General features: G+C 48.5%; 1 protein-coding gene across 2 annotated transcripts; it reads left to right on the top strand.

The window, feature by feature from the left end:
* Positions 1-82: 82 nt before the first annotated feature.
* ARMT1 (acidic residue methyltransferase 1) lies at positions 83-14,559 on the top strand. Of its 2 annotated transcripts, none has more exons than XM_069763424.1 (6): positions 83-173; positions 3,832-3,894; positions 4,650-4,755; positions 10,472-10,713; positions 10,927-11,092; positions 12,141-14,559. In XM_069763424.1, exons 2-6 carry the CDS (start codon positions 3,857-3,859, stop codon positions 12,903-12,905), a joined length of 1,317 nt encoding a protein of 438 aa, XP_069619525.1. In that variant the 5' UTR covers positions 83-173; positions 3,832-3,856; the 3' UTR covers positions 12,906-14,559. The 2 variants fall into 2 exon arrangements, with proteins under 2 accessions (XP_069619525.1, XP_069619526.1); XM_069763425.1 differs by having other exon boundaries at positions 83-227.
* The last annotated feature ends 2,794 nt before the right edge of the window (positions 14,560-17,353 follow it).

Genomic DNA, 17,353 nt, shown 5'->3' with positions numbered 1-17,353 from the left:
TTGATCTATGTTTTTTGAGGGTCCGGAGAGGTGTAAACATTATAGCAGTGACTACAGTAAGATCCGCGAATGTGCGGGAGAGGAGAGGAGGCTAGATATGAGCGCCGGCACCTGCAGCTGCTGGAGTGTCTGCTGAGCCGGAGGAGACGGGAGTGTGAGCCGCGGAGGGATATGTATGACGGCGCCTCACTGTACTCTGTCTGTACACTGTGACTGGAGCACTGTGTGTAAGGACTGTATGGGGGCACTGTGTATAAGGACTGTATGGGGGCACTGTGTGTAAGGACTATATGGGGCACTGTGTGTAAGGACTATATGGGGCACTGTGTGTAAGGACTGTATGGGGGCACTGTGTGTAAGGACTATATGGGGCACTGTGTGTAAGGACTATATGGGGCACTGTGTGTAAGGACTGTATGGGGGCACTGTGTGTAAGGACTATATGGGGCACTGTGTGTAAGGACTGTATGGGGGCGCTGTGTGTAAGGACTATATGGGGCACTGTGTGTAAGGACTATATGGGGCACTGTGTGTAAGGACTGTATGGGGGCACTGTGTGTAAGGACTGTATGGGGGCACTGTGTGTAAGGACTATATGGGGCACTGTGTGTAAGGACTATATGGGGCACTGTGTGTAAGGACTATGGGGGCATTGTGTGTAAGGACTGTATGGGGGCACTGTGTGTAAGGACTGTATGGGGGCACTGTGTATAAGCACTGTATATGGGGGCACTGTGTGTAAGGACTGTATGGGGGCACTGTGTAAGGACTGTATGGGGGCACTGTGTGTAAGGACTGTATGGGGGCACTGTGTATAAGCACTGTATATGGGGGCACTGTGTGTAAGGACTGTATGGGGGCACTGTGTGTAAGGACGGTATATGGGGCACTGTGTAAGGACTGTATATGGGGGCACTGTGTGTAAGGACTGTATGGGGCACTGTGTGTAAGGACTATGGGGGCACTGTGTGTAAGGACTGTGTATGGGGGCACGGTGTGTAAGGACTGTATGGAGGCACTGTGTGTAGGGACTGTATGGGGCACTGTGTGTAAGGACTGTATGGAGCACTGTGTGTAAGGACTGTATGGGGGCACTGTGTGTAAGGACTGTATGGGGGCACTGTGTGTAAGGACTGTATGGGGGCACTGTGTATAAGCACTGTGTATGGGGGCACTGTGTGTAAGGACTGTATGGGGGCACTGTGTGTAAGGACTATGGGGGCGCCGTGTGTAAGGACTGTGTATGGGGGCGCCGTGTGTAAGGACTATGGGGGCACTGTGTGTAAGGACTGTGTATGGGGGCACTGTGTGTAAGGACTGTGTATGGGGGCACGGTGTGTAAGGACTGTATGGAGGCACTGTGTGTAGGGACTGTATGGGGCACTGTGTGTAAGGACTGTATGGGGGCACTGTGTGTAAGGACTGTATGGAGCACTGTGTGTAAGGACTGTATGGGGGCACTGTGTGTAAGGACTGTATGGGGGCACTGTGTATAAGCACTGTGTATGGGGGCACTGTGTGTAAGGACTGTATGGGGGCACTGTGTGTAAGGACTATGGGGGCGCCGTGTGTAAGGACTGTGTATGGGGGCGCCGTGTGTAAGGACTATGGGGGCACTGTGTGTAAGGACTGTGTATGGGGGCACTGTGTGTAAGGACTGTATGGGGGCACTGTGTGTAAGGACTGTATGGGGGCACTGTGTATAAGCACTGTGTATGGGGGCACTGTGTGTAAGGACTGTATGGGGCACTGTGTGTAAGGACTGTATGGGGGCACTGTGTGTAAGGACTGTATGGGGGCACTGTGTATAAGCACTGTATATGGGGGCACTGTGTGTAAGGACTGTATGGGGGCACTGTGTGTAAGGACTGTATGGGGGCACTGTGTGTAAGGACTGTATGGGGGCACTGTGTGTAAGGACTGTATGGGGGCACTGTGTGTAAGGACTGTATGGGGCACTGTGTGTAAGGACTGTATGGGGGCACTGTGTGTACGGACTGTATGGGGGCACTCTGTGTAAGGACTGTATGGGGGCGCTCTGTGTAAGGACTGTATGGGGCACTGTGTAAGGACTTTATATGGGAGCGCTGTGTGTGTAAGGACTGTATGGGGGCACTGTATATGGAAGCGCTGTGTAAGGACAGTATGGGGGCACTCTGTAAGGACTGTATGGGGGCACTGTGTGTAAGGACTGGGGGCACTGTGTGTAAGGACTCTATGGGGGCACTGTGTGTAAGGACTGTATATGGGAGCGCTGTGTAAGGGTGTTAAACTAAAGCGCTGCGGAATATGTTGGCGCTATATAAATAAAGATTATTATTATTATTGGAGCACTGTGTAAGGACTGTGGGGGCACTCTGTAAGGACTATATGGGAGCACTGTGTGTAAGGACTGTATGGGGGCACTGTGTGTAAGGACTGTATGGGGCACTGTGTGTAAGGACTGTATGGGGGCACTGTGTGTAAGGACTGTATGGGGGCACTGTGTGTAAGGACTGTATGGGGGCACTGTGTGTAAGGACTGTATGGGGCACTGTGTGTAAGGACTGTATGGGGGCACTGTGTGTAAGGACTGTATGGGGGCACTGTGTGTAAGGACTGTATGGGGGCACTGTGTAAGGACTATGGGGGCATTGTGTAAGGACTGTATGGGGGCACTGTGTGTAAGGACTGTATGGGAGCACTGTGTGCAAGGACTGTATGGGGGCACTGTGTAAGGACTGTATGGGAGCACTGTGTGTAAGGACTATGTATGGGGGCACTGTGTGCAAGGACTGTATGGGGGCACTGTGTGTAAGGACTGTATGGGGGCACTGTGTGTAAGGACTATGTATGGGGGCACTGTGTGCAAGGACTGTATGGGGGCACTGTGTGCAAGGACTGTATGGGGGCACTGTGTGTAAGGACTATGTATGGGAGCACTGTGTGTAAGGACTGTATGGAGGCACTGTGTGTAAGGACTGTATGGGGGCACTGTGTGTAAGGACTGTATGGGGGCACTGTGTGTAAGGACTGTATGGGGGCACTATGTGTAAGGACTGTATGGGGGCACTCTGTAAGGACTGTATGGGGGCACTGTGTGTAAGGACTGTATGGGGGCGCTGCGTGTAAGGACTGTATGGGGGCGCTGCGTGTAAGGACTGTATGGGGGCGCTGCGTGTAAGGACTGTATGGGGGCGCTGCGTGTAAGGACTGTATGGGGGCGCTGCGTGTAAGGACTGTATGGGGGCGCTGCGTGTAAGGACTGTATGGGGGCGCTGCGTGTAAGGACTGTATGGGGGCGCTGCGTGTAAGGACTGTATGGGGGCGCTGCGTGTAAGGACTGTATGGGGGCGCTGCGTGTAAGGACTGTATGGGGGCGCTGCGTGTAAGGACTGTATGGGGGCGCTGCGTGTAAGGACTGTATGGGGCGCTGCGTGTAAGGACTGTATGGGGGCGCTGCGTGTAAGGACTGTATGGGGGCGCTGCGTGTAAGGACTGTATGGGGGCGCTGCGTGTAAGGACTATGGGGGCGCTCTGTAAGGACTGTATGGGGGCGCTCTGTAAGGACTGTATGGGGGCGCTGTGTGTAAGGACTGTATATGGGGGCACTGTGTGTAAGGACTGTATGGGGGCACTGTGTGTAAGGACTGTATGGGGGCACTGTGTGTAAGGACTGTATGGGGGCACTCTGTCTCCATCCTGTGGCTTGCACAATCCCACCCTTTTCCTCCTCAGTGTGCTGCATGTAGTAATGTCACAGTGTTGCAGGAACGTCTGTGTTTCTCTTCGTGGCGGTTCTGTTCACAATCTCACAAACGTTCTGTTAACTTCGTGTTTCTTCTTGCCCAGACGATACGCCCAGTAAACCAACAAGATGGAGACTCCCTGCTCGCTCTCCGCCAAATTTGAAGGGTGTGTGTCCTCGGCGATCCTGCAGACAACTTGCGCAATCCGTGGTGTATCAGGGCAATGTCGTTCCCTGTCATCAACTTTCAGGAAATTGCAAAACCCCTTGAGACTCATCTGACTGATCCTGAAACCACAATTTCAGAAATATTGCTACTTTTTATTAAAGGAGCAGTTAATCTAATATTATTGGCAGCCATGTAAAAATACCCCCTCAATTGGTTTTAAGGGAAAAAATTGCAGCCACGTGCTTACAATCAGGGGATTTTGTTTCTGTTCTGTAGGAACCACTAGTGATCAGCTCTGGGGGAACCTGTCAAGTGTTCAATTTCCCCGCAGGGCCATCACAGCAAAAATTAAAGGGGTTGTCCAGGCTTGGACTTCTATATCCGTGACTGCAGACTTGTGAATCCTCACAGCGTGCACAGTTTGCACTGTCTGGATTCTTCGGTGATGGCGCATATATGCGGTCACGTTCCAACTAGCCGTGCACGGCCCAACACGTCTAGTTGGAATATGGCCGGAAGCAAGCAAATCACATAGTGGAGAATCCTGAGAGCGCACTGTAAGATTTCAGTCACAAGCCTGGACAACCCCTTTAAATATTACTCTGCAATTAAAATCAGTGGGCATTCCATTTACAACACGGGCCAGCCAGTTCCTCTGGCATGAGCTTCTTTTTCTAGCACGTTGGGACAATAAATGGTCAATGCACATAATACTCCTATTTTTAATATATGGTATATTGTTTTATTTTTTAGGTCTTTTGCTTATTACACAGTTAAAGACCGAATGCCACAGATTCTAACAAAGGTGATAGACACTGTACATCGGAATAAAAATAAGTTCTTGGAAGCTCATGGCGAGGTGAGTGACGGTGCTGCAAATCACATTTAGTAGAGGATTTGAGGTGACATTCCTGGGATGGGGTGCAAGGAACGAGCTGGAGACGGACTGCTGCAAGTTCTCCTGAAATCACAGTTAGAGTTTAAAAACATAACTGTCATTTCAGGACAACTAGCAGTAGAATGTCTGTCTGCCTCTAGCTCCTCCCTAGAATGTCTGTGTTTGCCTCTAGCTCCTCCCTAGAATGTCTGTGTCTGCCTCTAGCTCCTCCCTAGAATGTCTGTGTCTGCCTGTAGCTCCTCCCTAGAATGTCTGTCTGCCTCTAGCTCCTCCCTAGAATGTCTGTGTCTGCCTCTTGCTCCTCCCTAGAATGTCTGTGTTTGCCTCTAGCTCCTCCCTAGAATGTCTGTGTCTGCCTCTAGCTCCTCCCTAGAATGTCTGTGTCTGCCTCTAGCTCCTCCCTAGAATGTCTGTCTGCCTCTAGCTCCTCCCTAGAATGTCTGTGTCTACCTCTAGCTCCTCCCTAGAATGTCTGTGTCTGCCTCTAGCTCCTCCCTAGAATGTCTGTGTCTGCCTCTAGCTCCTCCCTAGAATGTCTGTGTCTGCCTCTAGCTCCTCCCTAGAATGTCTGTGTCTACCTCTAGCTCCTCCCTAGAATGTCTGTCTGCCTCTAGCTCCTCCCTAGAATGTCTGTCTGCCTCTAGCTCCTCCCTAGAATGTCTGTCTGCCTCTAGCTCCTCCCTAGAATGCCTGTGTCTGCCTCTAGCTCCTCCCTAGAATGCCTGTCTGCCTCTAGCTCCTCCCTAGAATGTCTGTCTGCCTCTACCTGCTCCCTAGAATGTCTGTCTTCCTCTAGCTCCTCCCTAGAATGTCCGTCTTCCTCTAGCTCCTCCCTAGAATGTCTGTGTCTGCCTCTAGCTCCTCCCTAGAATGTCTGTCTGCCTCTAGCTCCTCCCTAGAATGTCTGTGTCTGCCTCTAGCTCCTCCCTAGAATGTCTGTGTCTGCCTCTAGCTCCTCCCTAGAATGTCTGTGTCTGCCTCTAGCTCCTCCCTAGAATGTCTGTGTCTGCCTCTAGCTCCTCCCTAGAATGTCTGTGTCTGCCTCTAGCTCCTCCCTAGAATGTCTGTGTCTGCCTCTAGCTCCTCCCTAGAATGTCTGTGTCTGTTTCTAGCTCCTCCCTACAATGTCAGTGTCTGCCTCTAGCTCCTCCCTAGAATGTCTGTGTCCGCCTCTAGCTCCTCCCTAGAATGTCTGTGTCTGTCTCTAGCTCCTCCCTACAATGTCTGTGTCTGCCTCTAGTTCCTCCCTAGAATGTCTGTGTCCGCCTCTAGCTCCTCCCTAGAATGTCTGTGTCCGTCTCTAGCTCCTCCCTAGAATGTCTGTGTCTGCCTCTAGCTCCTCCCTAGAATGTCTGTGTCTGCCTCTAGCTCCTCCCTAGAATGTCTGTGTCTGCCTCTAGCTCCTCCCTAGAATGTATGTGTCTGCCTCTAGCTCCTCCCTAGAATGTCTGTCTGCCTCTAGCTCCTCCCTAGAATGTCTGTGTCTGCCTCTAGCTCCTCTCTAGAATGTCTGTGTCTCCTCTAGCTCCTCCCTAGAATGTCTGTGTCTCCTCTAGCTCCTCCCTAGAATGTCTGTGTCTCCTCTAGCTCCTCCCTAGAATGTCTGTCTCTCCTCTAGCTCCTCCCTAGAATGTCTGTGTCTCCTCTAGCTCCTCTCTAGAATGTCTGTGTCTCCTCTAGCTCCTCCCTAGAATGTCTGTGTCTGCCTCTAGCTCCTCCCTAGAATGTCTGTGTCTGCCTCTAGCTCCTCCCTAGAATGTCTGTGTCTGCCTCTAGCTCCTCCCTAGAATGTCTGTGTCTGCCTCTAGCTCCTCCCTAGAATGTCTGTGTCTGCCTCTAGCTTCTCCCTAGAATGTCTGTGACTGCCTCTAGCTCCTCCCTAGAATGTCTGTGTCTCCTCTAGCTCCTCCCTAGAATGTCTGTGTCTCCTCTAGCTCCTCCCTAGAATGTCTGTGTCTCCTCTAGCTCCTCCCTAGAATGTCTGTGTCTCCTCTAGCTCCTACCTAGAATGTCTGTGTCTCCTCTAGCTCCTCTCTAGAATGTCTGTGTCTCCTCTAGCTCCTCCCTAAAATGTCTGTGTCTCCTCTAGCTCCTCTCTAGAATGTCTGTCTCCTCTAGCTCCTCCCTAGAATGTCTGTGTCTGCCTCTAGCTCCTCCCTAGAATGTCTGTGTCTGCCTCTAGCTCCTCCCTAGAATGTCTGTGTCTGCCTCTAGCTCCTCCCTAGAATGTCTGTGTCTGCCTCTAGCTCCTCCCTAGAATGTCTGTGACTGCCTCTAGCTCCTCCCTAGAATGTCTGTGTCTCCTCTAGCTCCTCCCTAGAATGTCTGTGTCTCCTCTAGCTCCTCCCTAGAATGTCTGTGTCTCCTCTAGCTCCTCCCTAGAATGTCTGTGTCTCCTCTAGCTCCTCCCTAGAATGTCTGTGTCTCCTCTAGCTCCTCTCTAGAATGTCTGTGTCTCCTCTAGCTCCTCTCTAGAATGTCTGTGTCTCCTCTAGCTCCTCCCTAGAATGTCTGTGTCTCCTCTAGCTCCTCCCTAGAATGTCTGTGTCTCCTCTAGCTCCTCCCTAGAATGTCTGTGTCTGCCTCTAGCTCCTCCCTAGAATGTCTGTGACTGCCTCTAGCTCCTCCCTAGAATGTCTGTACTGCCTCTAGCTCCTCCCTAGAATGTCTGTGTCTCCTCTAGCTCCTCCCTAGAATGTCTGTGTCTCCTCTAGCTCCTCCCTAGAATGTCTGTGTCTCCTCTAGCTCCTCCCTAGAATGTCTGTGTCTCCTCTAGCTCCTCCCTAGAATGTCTGTGTCTCCTCTAGCTCCTCCCTAGAATGTCTGTGTCTCCTCTAGCTCCTCTCTAGAATGTCTGTCTCCTCTAGCTCCTCCCTAGAATGTCTGTGTCTCCTCTAGCTCCTCCCTAGAATGTCTGTGTCTCCTCTAGCTCCTCCCTAGAATGTCTGTGTCTCCTCTAGCTCCTCCCTAGAATGTCTGTGTCTCCTCTAGCTCCTCCCTAGAATGTCTGTGTCTGCCTCTAGCTCCAACTGTCATCTCTTATCTCAGTAATGGGGAAATCTGTTTTCACTGAATGCAGATTTTATCCGTGAATCAAACGTGAAAGATCTAAACAGGAGGATAAATAAGCAGATTTCTCTGATAAGATATATTACAAAGTTGTTTATTTTCTCGTGTAGTGTTGATTTATGAAATGAAAACGACGGTTACTCTTTTTCCCCTTCACATGTACGGGCTAAATCAGAAGCGGGGTGTATGGAGCGGGCGGACGGAGTTGCCCCATACCTGGCAGATCATGGCTGTGTGACCTGCCTCTAACAATCGCAGGTGGATCGGAGCTCTGCCCGCGATTGTTAACCTGTTAATGCCGCTGTCAAACTCTGACAGCGGAATTTAACACGCGTCATCACATGGGGCGCGTCATCACATGGGGCGCGTCATCCGCCCTCCCAGCATGTGGCCGGTCTTCAAAGCTGCTCAGGATTCTTACTATATGCAGCAATATTGCGGTATTTTTGTAAGTCGCACAAGCGAACAGACGAACTTGGCTAAGTCCCCTTAAGGGGACTAACAAGAACAGTGAAAAGTTTAAAAAAAATCTAATTTTTTCCCCATTAAAGATATTTAAACAATACACAAACGTGCCAGCGCCGCATTAGAAAAAATCTAATAATAATAATTAACTCGGATCTTTAAACAGCATAAATGGAAAAAAATTCAAGAACACCAAAATGAAGGTTTTTTTGATTATTAATAAAAACATCATCTCGCTATGCAAAAACTAAACCATCCTACAGCTGTACCAAAGAATAAAACATGTTACGGGTCTCAGAAAATAGCAACAACTCAAAAAAGTTATCTTTGGAAACGTCTGATTTTGTTTTCACCACTAAAAACAGGACGTGTTGCCGTAACCGTACAGAATCGTATTGCAGTGTAATTTTTATCACAAAATGTACAGTGTAAAAACAATTCCTCAAACACAATGTCAGAACTGCGTTTTTTTCACAATTTCTGCATGGATTTGGAATTTTTTTTCCCATTTTAAGGTAGGTAATGAGGTAAAATGAGTGGTGTCATTCAAAAGAGCAACTCGTGCTGCAAAACACAAGCGCTCATATGTCTATGTGGACAGAAAAATAAGAGTTATGGCTCTGGGAAGTAAGGAAGGAAAAAACGGAAACGCAAAAACGGAATTTGGCCACCGGGTGAAGGGGTTACCCCTTGATTCTTGATGCAATATCATTTACATGATTTCTGAGTTGATTGTAGTGTCCCTATACACAGCTCCTCTCCATAATGTCCCCATGCACAACTCCTCTCTGTAATATGTCCTCATACACAGCTCCTCTCCGTAATGTCCCCATGCACAGCTCCTCTCCATAATGTCCCCATACACAGCTCCTCTCCGTAATGTCCCCATACACAGCTCCTCTCCGTAATGTCCCCATACACCGCTCCTCTCTGTAATATGTCCCCATACACAGCTCCTCTCTGTAATATGTCACCATACACAGCTTCTCTCCGTAACGTCCCCATACACAGCTCCTCTCCGTAATGTCCTCATTCACAGCTCGTCTCCGTAATGTCCTCATACACAGCTCCTCTCCGTAATGTCCCCATACATAGCTCCTCTCCGTAATGTCCTCATACACAGCTCCTCTCCGTAATGTCCCCATGCACAGCTCCTCTCCATAATGTCCCCATACACAGCTCCTCTCCGTAATGTCCCCATACACAGCTCCTCTCCGTAATGTCCCCATACACCGCTCCTCTCTGTAATATGTCCCCATACACAGCTCCTCTCTGTAATATGTCACCATACACAGCTTCTCTCCGTAACGTCCCCATACACAGCTCCTCTCCGTAACGTCCCCGTGCACAGCTCCTCTCCGTAACGTCCCCGTGCACAGCTCCTCTCTGTAATATCCCCATACACAGCTTCTCTCCGTAACGTTCCCGTGCACAGCTCCTCTCCGTAACGTCCCCGTGCACAGCTCCTCTCCGTAACGTCCCCGTGCACAGCTCCTCTCCGTAACGTCCCCGTGCACAGCTCCTCTCCGTAACGTCCCCGTGCACAGCTCCTCTCCGTAACGTCCCCGTGCACAGCTCCTCTCCGTAACGTCCCCGCGCACAGCTCCTCTCCGTAACGTCCCCGTGCACAGCTCCTCTCACCCAGTTGCCCCATAATGTGGCCTCATAATAACAGCAGCCCTCATCCTCCTCCCCCTTCCCCTACAGTAGGATGTTTAGTCTTCAGCTCCTCCTGGAGCACTTACTTTTTCCGGTGCGTCCTTGCCTCCTTTGCGCTGTTCCACCGGCAGCAGCAGTGTGATGAGGTCACAGCATAGAGTGATGACCTCATCACGCTTCTACATGTCGGGGCGGGGGTTGACGAGCGCTGCTCTGAAAGCCGTGAATACAGGCGGGCCGTATGTTGTGCAGACCTCGGTGTAACCGAACAACCCCTTTAAGTGTGCCACGGTAAATTGAGCCCCTTTAATGTATTGCTCTCTGGTAATGGCACTGTAGCATCATCCTCAAAGTGCTATACTGGGCTCCTCTGATCTTCAGAGACACCCCCTTTTTCAGAATTTGACCCCTGGCCCGGGGCGATCAGCTGATTTTTCTGGGGGAGGGTACAGAACAGCCATTCAGATGCTGGTGCTTTTTTCAGGAAGGCATAGAGGCAGAGAAAAAGGCTTTGTCTTTCTTTTCCAAACTACGGAACGAAATGCAAACAAACAAGCCCATCCTGCCACTGACCGACGAGCAGCCGGACACCCAGATCTGGAATCAGTACCTGGACTACCAGAAGACCCTGGTGGGCAGCGACGAAGAGCCGAGCTGGTTCAGATCCCCCTGGCTGTACGTGGAGTGTTATCTGTATCGCAGAATTCAGGAAGGCATGTTATTGAGGTGAGAACTGGCCGAGATACAATTCTGGCTGCCGGCAGTCACCACTAGAGGGAGCTCTGAGCAGGTAAAATTGTACAGCTGGCTCCCCCTAGTGGTGACATCAGAATCTTATCATTGTGTCTGCAGAGGATTTGGGGCAATGTGACAGAAGACAGAGCCCCAATTGTTGTGAAGATGATGACCTGACACTTTTTTTTGTTTGTTCTGACACAGCCCCCCGATATCTGAATATGACGTCTTTAGGGATGTGAAGAATGAAAGCTTCTTTCAGTCCCAGCAAGCAGTGGTGGCTTTGTGCGCTCATCTCCAGGAGCTTAAAGGGAAGACGAATAGTCTCAGTAGCGATGACGTCCGGGGTGAGATCTACAAACTGCTGCAGGTGGGTGATGTCTGCCCGTCCTGCAGGTACTGCAGCCCAGCGCCTGTTGAAAGTTAGCTGCAGTACCCGAGAACGGCCACCACTCAGTGTGTGGCGCAATTCTGTTTGTGATCTGTAGCCGCTGCAGGAGCTGCGATCAGCTGATTGGTGGACATGTTACAACTTCATCATTTTTGTTTTTCAGTTCACTTTTCACTACCTTTTCACTTTTCACACTGAGTAACCAGGTAGATTATTTTTTCAGGGTTTTATTGTTGGGTAGACACCTTCTCTCTTGCCCATATCCTCTCTTTCTTGCTTTCTGTCCACCCCTTCCCCTCTTTTCCCCTCTCGCGCCCTTTTCCCCTCTCGCGCCCTTTTCCCCTCTCGCGCCCTTTTCCCCACTCGCGCCCTTTTCCCCACTCGCGCCCTTTTCCCCACTCGCGCCCTTTTCCCCACTCCTTCCCCTTTCGCTCCCCTCTCGCGCCCCTTTCCCCTCTCGCACCCTTTTCCCCTCTCGTTCCCCTTTCGCTCCCTTTTCCCCTCTGTCGCCCCTTTCCCCTCTGTCGCCCCTTTCTCCCTTCTCGTGCCCCTTTCTCCCTTCTCGTGCCCCTTTCTCCCTTCTCGTGCCCCTTTCTCCCTTCTCGTGCCCCTTTCTCCCTTCTCGTGCCCCTTTCTCCCTTCTCGTGCCCCTTTCTCCCTTCTCGTGCCCCTTTCTCCCTTCTCGTGCCCCTTTCTCCCTTCTCACGCCCCTTTCTCCCCTCTCTCGCGCCCTTTTCCCCTCTTGCGCCCTTTTCCCCTCTCATTCTCCTTTCGCCCCTTTCCGCTCTCTCGCCCTTTCCCCTCTCTCTCGCCCCTTTCCCCTCTCTCTCGCCCCTTTCCCCTCTCTCGCGCCCCTTTCCCCTCTCGCGCCCTGTCTCTTTGTACCTGCATGCACCTTTTCAAGTGTAGGACAGCGCTGCGTAGCATAGGGCCCTTTAAGCAGCCATATTAGTGGTGAAGAAGGTCCCCCGGTTCCGTCCTTATTGGAGTCTCCCTCCTGTAATACTTCTCTGTCCGTCACTCGTAGGTGTCCCTGTGGGGAAACAAGTGCGACCTCTCTATATCGGGGGGTCAGGACAACTCCCAGAGGAGCAGCGTGCTGTCGTCCCTGGACGACTTTCGGGAATTTATCCTGGTGGATGATATGAATTCTCTCTGGGGCGTCCTATCGAAGAACAGAGACGGGAACGCAGAGTCGAGGACAAGAGTGGACATCGTTCTGGATAACGCCGGCTTCGAGTTGGTCACGGACTTGGTCATGGCGGACGCCATGCTGTCATTGAACCTGGCCACGGAGGTTCATTTCCACGGGAAGGTGATGCCGTGGTTCGTCTCGGACACCACGAAGCACGACTTCGACTGGACAGTTCAGCAATGTACGGCCGTCAACAACAAGTGGATGTCAAAGTGCGGCCAAAGCTGGAAGGAAAACCTGAAGAAGGGCCGCTGGGTCTATCACCAGCATCTCTTCTGGACTCTGCCCCACGAGTTCTGCACCATGGCGGAAGTGGCTCCGGACTTGTACACCGAGCTGCAAAAATCTGATTTAGTCTTATTTAAAGGGGACTTAAACTACAGGAAACTGACGGGGGACCGCAAGTGGGACTTCACCGCGCCCTTCTCTCAGGCGCTCCGATCCTTTCACCCGGCTCCATTGTGCAGCATCAGAACCCTGAAGGCCGATGTGCAGGTCGGGCTGCAAGCGGGTGTCGGAGAGCGGCTGATGGCGGCGGAGGTGGACTGGATGACATCGGGCAAATACGGGGTCATCCAGTTCAGTCCTGTCGTTTGACGCATCAGACTCCTTTTTTTGTGTGTTAGCGCGGCGGGTAGCACTTTACTAACAAAGCATCAGCTGAGCTTAAAAGAGGTATTCCCATCTCCAAGATCCTATCCCAATATGTAGTGGGTGTAATAATAAGCAAATAACCTCCAATTAGAAATGTAGTATAGTTCTACTGATTTGCTATGTCACTTACCCCTTAGGTATCCGTGGTTACAACCACTCATACAGCAACAGTTAGTTACTAGTGACCATAACCATAGATACCTAATCGGCTAATTAGAAGAACTACACTATATTTCTAATTGGAGCTATTTGCTATATTATTATTATTACACCTACTACATATTGGGATAGGATCTAGGAGATGGGAATACCCCTTTAACTACAGTTTACATCTGTCTCACCCTTCAGAATAAAAGTGGACAATTGTTATAAGTTTTTGGTTATTTATAAGGGTTGTCCGACACTTGAATAATTATTTTTCTAGGCGTGAATAGGATTACAATAATAAACGGGAGTCCTATCGATTCTTCAGAACCAGAACCGCTGCAACCAGTCATAGGTAACTACAGGAGCACTGGGATTGACTGCAGCGGTCCCGTTGACTTTCGAAGGGAGCAGACATCGCTTCCGTAGCTGGTGCAAACCTCCCGAGCGATCGATCCACTGTTGAAGTGTTAGAATGTCTTAAGTTTATTTTTTTTTAAAACCATTCATGCCTAGAAACATTTTATTCAAGTATTGGACAATCCCTTTATTATATTAGTTCTTTTTTTTTTGCAAAAAAATCTCCTCGTTTTCCCCCATGTGACACCAAAACGGCTGTAACCAACATCTCTGAAGTGTCCGACTTCATACATGGTGGGTGCCGGCTGTGTTATACAGCCGGCACCTAGCACTTAGCAGCAGCAACCGGAGCTGGCTCTGATCGCTGCTGTTTAAGCATTTACATGTCAATATTTGAAACATCGCCCATCACCCCTGACACCGAGAGCCGATGAGATGCCGCCGTAAGAGCCGGTTTCCTTCTGATGGGGCCCCTGGTGGGGCCTCTTATTAATAAGCCTTATATCTTATCGAAGGAAAGTAGCAATAATACCGAAAAATCTCCATCTAGAATAACACGGAAACGAAGGGTTGGATGGAGATGCAGCTGCAGTCTTTTCCCAGCATGCTTGGGGGGCGGGGAGGAGTAATTGTGGAGCGACATCTGATTGGCTCAGAGTAGTCGGCACACAAAGAAGAGTCCTCCCACTCTAAGGACTTGCTAAGGCATGACCCATTAAGTGCTGTAACCTGATCCCTCAGTGAGCTGATTAGTACTTTGTTTTCACCTAGATGTATTTTGGCACTTATTTGTTCACACCTTGAAAGTTTTTGCATGAATATTTTTATACGGATGCCTTTATATTGAATGTTTTAATTAAATTAGCTTTTTTTTTTTGCTTCTTTCATCTCAGTAATGGTGCCCATACATAAATCCGCCAATATGTTTTCTGTCTCAATACAGAATGATTTTTTTATGTATTTTTTTTCTCCCGATGGGCTCTGTGATCTTCTTAGTCGGGGTTCACAGCGAATGTATGATACAGTCAGATCCATTATCTTCTTATATGCAGACTTCATATTAGCCTGAAAATATATATTTTTGACTATCGAATTGTGTGTCTTATTTATTCATTGTTTTCATCCCGCTACTGATTTGTGTGCATCACTTCCTGCTCTGCACCTATTGGTTGAGGTTTGACCTCGTAGACTTCCTCTTCTGGCTGCCTCCACCTCTGACATCACTTCCTGCTCTGCAGCTATTGGCTGAAGACCTCGTAGACTTCCTCTTCTGGCTGCCTGCTTTTCTGACATCACTTCCTGCTCTGCAGCTATTGGCTGAAGACCTCGTAGACTTCCTCTTCTGGCCGCCTCCACTGTGACATCACTTCCTGCTCTGCGGCTATTGGCTGTAGACCTCGTAGACTTCCTCTTCTGGCTGCCTCCACCTCTGACATCACTTCCTGCTCTGCGGCTATTGGCTGTAGACCTCGTAGACTTCCTCTTCTGGCTGCCTGCTTTTCTGACATCACTTCCTGCTCTGCAGCTATTGGCTGTAGACCTCGTAGACTTCCTCTTCTGGCTGCCTCCACCTCTGACATCACTTCCTGCTCTGCAGCTATTGGCTGAAGACCTCGTAGACTTCCTCTTCTGGCTGCCTCCACCTCTGACATCACTTCCTGCTCTGCAGCTATTGGCTGAAGACCTCGTAGACTTCCTCTTCTGGCTGCCTCCACCTCTGACATCACTTCCTGCTCTGCAGCTATTGGCTGAAGACCTCGTAGACTTCCTCTTCTGGCCGCCTCCACTGTGACATCACTTTCTGCTCTGCGGCTATTGGCTGAAGACCTCGTAGACTTCCTCTTCTGGCGCCTCCACCTCTGACATCACTTCCTGCTCTGCAGAGAGATTAACCCCTTCACCACCTTGGGATTTTGCGTTTCCGTTTTTCGCTCCCCTCCTTCCCAGAGCCATAACTTTATTTTTCCGTCAACATGGCCATGTGAGGGCTTAATTTTTGTGGAACGAGTTGTACTTTTGAACAGCGCCATTGGTTTTAACATGTCGTGTACTGGAAAATGGGAAAAAAAATCCAAGTGCTGCAAAATTTTAAAAAAAAGTACAATCCCGCAGCTTTCCTTTTTTTTTTTTTTTTTTTTACCAAATTTTAAAACTGACCTGCCATTGTGATTCTCCAGGTCATTACGAGTTCACAGACACCAAACATGTTCAGGTTCTTTTTTATTTAAGTGGTGACAAAACCTTAAGTTTGAGGGGATAAAAGAATTGTGCCATTTTCCGAGACCCGTAGCGTCTCCATTTTTCGTGGTCTTGAGTTGGGTGAGGGCTTATTTTTTGCATGTCGAGATGACGTTTTTATTGATACCATTTTGGTGTAGATGCGATGATTTAATTGCCCATTATTGCATTTTATTACAATGTTGCGGCGACCAAAAAACACGTAATTCTGGCATTTTGATTTTTTTCTTGTTACGCCATTTACCGATCGGATTAATATTTTTTTTTATATTGACAGATCGGGAGATTCTGAACGCGGCGATACTAAATATGTGTAGGTTTGATTTTTTTTTTTTTTGTTTGTTTTATTTTGAAAAGGGCGAAAGGGGAGTGAGTTGGTCTCCAAGGCAACGTGGTGTAAATTAAAGAAATTCGCTAATATCTCAAAAACGGCTGAAAATTTTAATAAGCAGCAAATGCCGAACTGGACCATTGATCCCTTTTTAACCCTTTCACGACATATGATGCAAATTTTACATCATATGTCGTTTTTCTGCCTTTAATGCGGGCTCGTACACCAAGCCCACATCTTTCCCTGCACATGATGGCTTATTCAGTCAGTCATCATGTGCTTTTAACAGCCGCGATCAAAACATTGTGTCGACCCCAAAATGGGATCAATAAAAACATCAGCTCAGGGCGCAAAAAATAAGCCGTCACCCAGCTCTAGATCCTAAAAAATGAGAAAGTTATGGGGCTCTAAAATTGGTGACAAAAATTAAATTTTTGCAGATTTCCAATTTTTTTCACCACTTCAATAAAAAAGAACCTAGACATGTTTGGTGTCTATGGACTCGTAATGACCTGGAGAATCATAATGGCAGGTCAGTTTTAGCATTTAATGAACATGGTGAATAAAAAAAAACTAAAAACAATTGCAAAATTGCATTTTTTTTTCCATTTTTTTTTTTAAAGCACTTGGAATTTTTTTCGTACGATATATAGTAGAATGAATGGCGTAGTTGAAAAGTACAACTCGTGCCGCAAAAAAAAAAAACCCCATATAAATGAAAAATTGAAAAAAGTTTTGGCTCTGGGAAGAAGGGGAGCAAAAAACGGAAAAAAGAAAAAAAACAGATAATCGCCATTGAAAATTCAAATGTCAGTATTGATGTTTTTCATTTATTTTCCTCCAAAAAGTGATGGAAACAAAGTTTCAACCGCAAAATGATACCAGCGAAAACTTCAGCTTATCATGCAAAGAAAAAGCCGTCGCTGGGAAAATGACAAAACTGTAAAAGTCGCGGAAAACGGAGAATACGTGAAAATAAAACACCAAAAACCAGTGGGAAAATTGCGGGGAATTTTTTTTTTTTCACCATTTTACCACTTTTAGATTTATTTTCTTTTTATCTGGGACATTATATGGTAAAATGATTGACGTCATTCAAAAATGACAACAACAAAAAAAGTGCTACGAAGATGCGACCAGAAAAAGAAAAAAAAAATATGGTTCTAGGGTTAAAAAAAATGAAAATCTATCATATTAAGTTAAAAAATTAAAAATGTCACCTTACCCCAACACAAGATATAGAAGAAGCAATTTATCAGATATAAGGGGGGGGGGGAGAAATAACGGAGAAGAGCAAGAAAAAGGAAAAGCCACCTAA

This window comes from Ranitomeya imitator, chromosome 4 (assembly GCF_032444005.1).
Source record: "Ranitomeya imitator isolate aRanImi1 chromosome 4, aRanImi1.pri, whole genome shotgun sequence".
Lineage (NCBI taxonomy): Eukaryota > Metazoa > Chordata > Amphibia > Anura > Dendrobatidae > Ranitomeya > Ranitomeya imitator.
Note: the sequence above shows the minus strand (reverse complement) of the source record. Positions and strands in the feature narration are given on the sequence as shown.